Source organism: Echinops telfairi, unplaced genomic scaffold (assembly GCF_000313985.2).
Source record: "Echinops telfairi isolate 266 unplaced genomic scaffold, ASM31398v2 ScPeMD7_70;HRSCAF=299, whole genome shotgun sequence".
Taxonomy (NCBI): Eukaryota; Metazoa; Chordata; class Mammalia; order Afrosoricida; family Tenrecidae; genus Echinops; species Echinops telfairi.
The window spans coordinates 7,530,444-7,536,717 of NW_022103968.1; the positions used below are offsets into that span (position 1 = coordinate 7,530,444).

General features: G+C 41.8%; 1 protein-coding gene across 2 annotated transcripts; it reads right to left on the bottom strand.

Moving 5' to 3' along the window:
• Positions 1 to 3,011: 3,011 nt before the first annotated feature.
• Positions 3,012 to 5,872, bottom strand: PSTK (phosphoseryl-tRNA kinase). 2 transcript variants are annotated; one of them, XM_030886007.2, is made up of 5 exons: positions 5,549 to 5,871; positions 5,112 to 5,310; positions 4,067 to 4,142; positions 3,464 to 3,557; positions 3,012 to 3,225 (listed from the first exon to the last, which is right to left on the bottom strand). In XM_030886007.2, the coding sequence occupies exons 1-5, from the start codon at positions 5,796 to 5,798 to the stop codon at positions 3,029 to 3,031; spliced, it is 816 nt and encodes a 271-aa protein (XP_030741867.2). In that variant the 5' UTR covers positions 5,799 to 5,871; the 3' UTR covers positions 3,012 to 3,028. The 2 variants fall into 2 exon arrangements, with proteins under 2 accessions (XP_030741867.2, XP_045147421.1); XM_045291486.1 differs by lacking the exon at positions 3,464 to 3,557 and having other exon boundaries at positions 3,138 to 3,225; positions 5,549 to 5,872.
• Positions 5,873 to 6,274: the final 402 nt, after the last annotated feature.

Sequence of the window (6,274 nt, forward strand, 5' to 3'; positions counted from 1 at the left end):
TGAGTTGCCTTTAAGTTTCTCTGAATTAGAATGCTATTTACTTCACATAATTTAAGTTGAAGCAATAGTTTCATGTCAACTGATAGGGGGAAGCTATTGCAGTATAATAAATCATTTCCACAAGGGGAAATATAAAACGATTTGATTTTTAAGTTCTGGAAACATGAAGTTAAAGTTATAAAGTTCTTTAAAAAAAAAAAGAAACCCACGACTTGACATGGAAAATATGTCATTTTCTTCAATGTCTAAAATATTGAGGTTTTAATTCTTAAAATACGTTCCATTTCTAGCTAGATTTCATGCTGTTTCCTTGGCGTCTTCTGATATTCCAGTTTATTTGATTTCAAACCAAACACACGAGAAGAGCACGAGAGAAAGGGTCACCTCGGGAGATGCTCGCTCTTGCCCTGTGTGCTGGACCGTGTCATTGCAGCCCTCCATCCGGTGTTGGGGCATCAGGTGGGGAGGCCATTCCGCCCATTCCTTTGATGACCAAAGAGGTACAACGGGGTGTCATCCACCTTACTGCCCTCAGGAAGGCCAGGCCTTCAAAACAGATCTGGGATGCTTCCTTTGCTTGCCTTAGCTCCTGTTGATACTTGTTTTATGGGTCCAGGGACACATGGAGAAATGGATCTGAACTAATGCAAGAGCAAGTGTTCATAATGGATTCTGGTGACCTCGTCAGAATTAGCCTCCAAGGTCATTACGGTGTAGATTCAAATTGTAAAGCTGCTTTGCAATGTTACCCACCTTTATGGTGAAAACACTGTGGAGACTGATTGGAATGTCACCTCAGCAGGAAACCATACAGTGGGTGAGAATGGGTCTAAGATGCATTAAACGTGGATGTCTGTTTACAAAAATGAGAGTTGAGTTGATCTAGAGTTGTTTTGAATGGGAGGCTCTAGTTTCTATATTGTGTCATTAGCTTACTCTGAGAAATAGCCTGGTCAACCAATAAAAGACATTGTCACTAACTGTTGGCTTTTGTGTACTTGGCAACATTTTTGTTCATCATGTGACTCAAATCTTGTAAGTGCTACTAATTGGCTTAAGAAGATTACCTAGACTATTAAGCTTTTATTAACCAAAAAGGGCCTCTACCCACATAATAAACGAAAGGAAAATGCTGATGGTATATGCCCACAGAAACCCAAAGTGCCCCCTTCATAGATCCTCTGCCCTCCCTCCCAACTGGGAGGAAGCCATTCCCAGAAGGTCTTGTGGCTGTAGCTAATCCCAACTTTCGTCATTTAAAGAGCAGTGCTGAAGACTGTTTTCCCCCAACAACTGTAACAACACTCTTCCTTGTCAAATCTAAGGCTTGTGAATGTAAAACGTCACAATTCTGTGTCACTCTGTTGCTGAAACCAATCACGGCCTGATCAGTTTTAATGCAGCCATCTCCAAGTGCCCGCGTGGCTCTACTCTGTTTATTGCCAGGAAGAAATCGGTTGCTGCCATTTGAAAGCCTTGGTGATTTTTAACTTTTCCATCCTTCTATTTAAGAGCAGTACCTCAGCAGAGCAAATGAAAATCTTCATTAAATAAAGAGTGAACCCCGTACTCTGGGCCAAAGAGTGACAAATACTTCCTAGCAACTAAAGTGGCTGTTCTGAAGGTGCATTTTAATTTAAACAGGGACATTTTGCTTCTACTCCCAATTGTGAACCAGAATGTATAATGCTTATTTTCCTATGGCTTAAAGAGCACAATTGGTATTCCAAAGCTGTCAGTGCTTGAAAGCTACAGTTCTAAATGCACTAAGTTTTGAAGCAAACCTACCTTAGATAAATTTTTGGTATTGTATTTTTTAAAAGATTTGGAATTTTATTTACGTGGTTGTCAGTTAAATTCTGTACCTGGAAAGATGTTTCTATCTTCCCTTAAAATATGTTCTCGTTTTATTTTCAATCAAGTATTTTATAGAATGATTTGTGGGAAACGTTTAAACGTGCACTATTTATAGTACTTTGCTGTTAACAGGCAATATTCTGAAACTAAATATTTATTTTTGTTCAGTGAACATAAGTTTAAAGTTGGTAGATAATTTATCTCCACTAATATTTTTTTAAGAAACTGTGAAAAGATTAACAGGGAATAATCTTATTTCAGATTTTGCTAACGTAGTGAAAGCTAGACTTACTGTAAAAAAAATCCCACTGGATATTTTCCAGTGTTTCGTTTTAGAATGCATTTGCCATTCATTTATAAAATTGTTTGACAAGGGGAATATTACCAAAAGACGTTGGGAGATAAGCTTCATTTTAAGGTGTTTTTTTAAAAATTCATTTTAAGTTTTATGAAAATATTTATCAAAAGGATGGGTTACTTAAAAAACTTAAATTCCCTGCTAAGAACTTTTTCATTAAATAGTCTTAGAGGCTATATGCTTTTTAGAACTTTTTTGTTGTTGTTAATATGTACTTTGATGTAAAGAACATATTTTGTATGCAAAAACATAGAACTTGAGTAATGGTTATAAAATACATTATATTGTTTAGGGATTCCAGAAAAAATTTAAATGCTGAAATAACTATAGTATGTAGTTTATGTTGTGATCTTTGCTTTTGTAATATATAAATAAAAAGATAACACTTTCTAATGACCTTGATTTTTCCTTTTTGAAAAGTAGGATCAATTCGTTTCTTAGTTAACATTCTGGAATGTAAATATTAATAAAAGAAGTGCTTTATGGTTATCCTGGTTTGGATTTCTAGAATGCATTATCCGGAAGATCTGTTCCATGAGTTAAAAGTCGCCCCATGCTTACACATCTTCTGTGCCCTTTGCTGTCGTCCAGGTGCCTTGAACTCTTGCTGATTGCCCTGCCCTGCTATGAGGGTTCAGGCCACAAGTGGGAAGTGTGGCTCCCTGCTTAATGACCCGTGCCACATCAGCTGAAGTAACTTCTGCCTCATACTAGTCTTTAGCTTCGAGTTCCTAGAAAACACGACACTACTCAAACTTTGCTTTAGTTTGCAAAAAGTTACGGGTCTGACACTTGGTTAGAAATTCAGAATTTTTAATGCTGTGACAAATACTTCTGTACAATCTTATCTTTTTCATCCTGGAAAAGAGCGATCACATCTGTGCTGGTGGTTTGCTGGAAGCACAGACATTTCTTACTGCTTCCTTGTCTCAGGTCTTCCAGGAGCTCTGCTCGCAGCTTGTTAAGTTCTTCTGCAAGAAGCTTCAAGTTGTAAGGAAGCACTAGTTCACCTACAATAAAAAGGACACCAGATCCTTTATCAGCCCGTAACTGCAGACAGCCACTCAGTCCATAAACAGTCATCTCAATGGAGTTGGGTGGTGGTGGTAGTTGCTATCTGGTCATTTTCTAGCATATTTAAGATGAAAACGATATGGTTTCAGCTTTCTGATTAAAAGTTAATTGAGAGAGTTTGTGTCAAACAAGATGAGCGGTGGAGTCGTCATAACCAAACCGCAATCTACCTACCCTTTGCTTCCTTCATGGTCTGAGAGAGAATTCTTCGGAGCGTCTGATCAACTTGATGAAGAACATTAGTTGAACAGATAATTCTGTCTGCTTCCTATGTAATAATACACGTTGTTATTGGAACATTTACTTAGTTTTGTAAAAGCACTGGCTACAATGTAGGTGATGCTTAGTGGGAGGTACTGAAAAGTGAAGCTGGCGTTTCTGTCCCAGCTCTGCTCTCTCGGAGCAGGCTATTGAAGCGGGGCTCCAGCTAGGCAGTGGAGTACTGGGAAATGCTTAATAACCGGCCCGGAGGGAAGAACAAACACCCTCTTTGTCCTGTGTGCCAGTTTCTGAGGTGCAAAGGCTTCCACCCTGGGGCCCATTTCAAGTTACCAATGTGACATAAGCTGGCCCCACCATTTCTGGAAATGTAACAGTAAGCTCTGGCGAGCTGGCCACCGAGGGACCATCATGTCCAGCACAGGCTGCACGCTGGTGAGATGCCAAGCCAGTAACAGCAGTGTTACCGTGTCATGGGGCTGAGAACCACCCTGTTCAAGACCTTCCTCTGGAAAGCCCTTTGCATTTTGAGAAGAAGCCACACTGGAAGAGACCCACCTTCTGTCCCCAGTTGTCCTCAACATTTCGTACTGGGTTTTCCAAAGCAGCAAGGAAGAAATCAGCCACCTCTAGGCTATGTGAGAAAGCGGGAGAAAATGAAACCCTTCTGGTAGATATTTTGTTTTCAAAGAACTTGCATTTATGAATATTAAACAATTCCAGAGGAGTAAAACTGCTATGATCCAGGTTCCTAATTTAGGAAAGTCCCTCAAAATTAACCGATTTGGAATTTACCTTCTGACAAATCTACATTGAGAAAGAAGCGCAGATGCAAAACAAATTCTCAGACCACAAATTTCTTTCGTTTTAAAAATAACCAGTCCTCCAAGATTTCGTACCAGTAAGCTTTGCAAAATCATTAAGTACTGCTCTTTGGCCAGTAGCTCCCACTTAAAGAACAAGGCTGTGTCTTTACAGAGCGGCCTCTGCTTATTAATAGATAAGATCCTCCCCTCGGTTGGGTCCACAAAACAAGGGGTTTTGGTGGAATCCACTCATCCATTTAACGAATAGCTACAGTGTGTTTTTATATGCAAAATAATCTTGCAACTATGATGGGAAACTATTGGACCAACCAAAGATCTGGTGAGCCTCCTACCCTCTCCAAGCGTGACAATGCAGTGGCGGGAGAGAATACTTTGTTGGTGATGAGCATACACAGTGACAGTGCAAGTTCAACTAGGTAATGCACTTCAGGTGGACTGGCCTAGGAATTGTGCAAGAGGGGCAGCACGAAGACAGAAGGGCAGCACGCACAAAAGGCCCTGTGGCAGGAACAAGCTTTTCTGGTGCTCAGGCAACCGTGAAGATCACTTTGGCTGATAAAGCAGCAGGAGAGAGTGATGGGCTACAAGGTTGAAGGGGTAGGGTTAGAGCACGCAGGCCAAGACTGCCGCATGCAAGCTCAGCTAAGGAAACGGCACTTTCTTAATGCAAGAACTCTCTCCAAGGGCTGTGTGAATATGAACTGGCAGGTAAAGCATTCGGCACAGCACCTGGCCCTGCAGAGGCACCTAGGGAATGATACATTTAATTCTGATACCTGGCTTCCGATGAGCATGCCGGACTCTGAATGATGAGGCTGTTGCGTTCCCAAGCATTTTTCTCAGGGTTGGGTTTTTCGATCTTTCTTAACATCAGGTGAATGATCCTGGGTGGCAGTGCCCTTGGCCTCTGGCCATTTCTCTGTAAACAGGTCTCAAGAGGACAGTCTATAAAGAGCTGGCAAAAGCCTAAGGAATCTGAAAACGGTTGAAAACCACACATTAATGGCGCGTGCTTTTTCCCAAATGTAAAATTAAGACATATTAACTAGTTATCCCAGCTGCCTCAAGGAAAGTCACTTGTAATACTGAATAACAATCTTTTAGTGTTACACAAATCCACATAAGCCTCATGAAGCCTCATGATCCGATTGAATGCTCACTGAAGGCAGTGGTGGTTTTGATGATGGTATGTAAAAAATAATGCTTTAATTACATTTCCGGGCCAACTGGTAGACTTCGTATCTCATGCTTTGATAATAAAAGTTGTCATCCAAAACCAAAACCAGAGATCTAGAAAAAGCCCTTCTGGTTAGGAGGTAGCAAGACTGGGCTTCCATCACTGGGAGAGAGAGGAGATCTTGATCTTTTAAGGTGGTAACAAAGCGTTCCCACAGGGCTTCAGTTTTGTTGGGTGGGGCTGGCATTGGACAGGAGTTGATGATAGCCACCAAGAAGCAGTCCATGTATTTCAACAGTTCCTGCCGGAGCAGCTTCCATTGGGAAGGCTACAAAAGACCAACAATTTGCAATTTATACTAGGCCCCAGACAGTGAGACCGTCATCTGAGCTCCTCCGCCCCCCTCCCCCACCTCCAGCATATGAAACCTCGGCCTCCCATTCTCCCTGCGGCTGTGGGAACCGCTCCACACGGCTTGAACTTCGGTCCCATGCCAAACATTCAGGAACACTCACTAGGATTAACAAAATACACACCTTTGCTTGTGTGGAATCGCCCCGACCTCCACCCCCAAAGACCAAATGCATTGCCACCGAGTTGATTCCCATTCAAAGTGACCCACCGTGACGGGTTTCCGAGCCTGGCACGCTTTATGAGTAGCGCTTTCCAACTGCAGCCCAACTCACTGCGCCACCAAGGCTCCTCACGACCCTATGTGGGGTTTCCGTGGCTATAAATTGTTATGGGAGGGGGACACCTCAT

Excerpts from the sequence above, each read along its gene's own strand:
- PSTK (XM_030886007.2), bottom strand. The coding sequence starts at position 5,798 with ATGGACTGCTTCTTGGTGGCTATCATCAACTCCTGTCCAATGCCAGCC. Across the intron at positions 4,143-5,111 it reads GCATGCTCATCGGAAGCCAG|CCTAGAGGTGGCTGATTTCT; the intron begins GTATCAGAATTA and ends TTTCTCACATAG. Across the intron at positions 3,226-3,463 it reads GACCATGAAGGAAGCAAAGG|GTGAACTAGTGCTTCCTTAC; the intron begins GTAGGTAGATTG and ends TTTTTATTGTAG.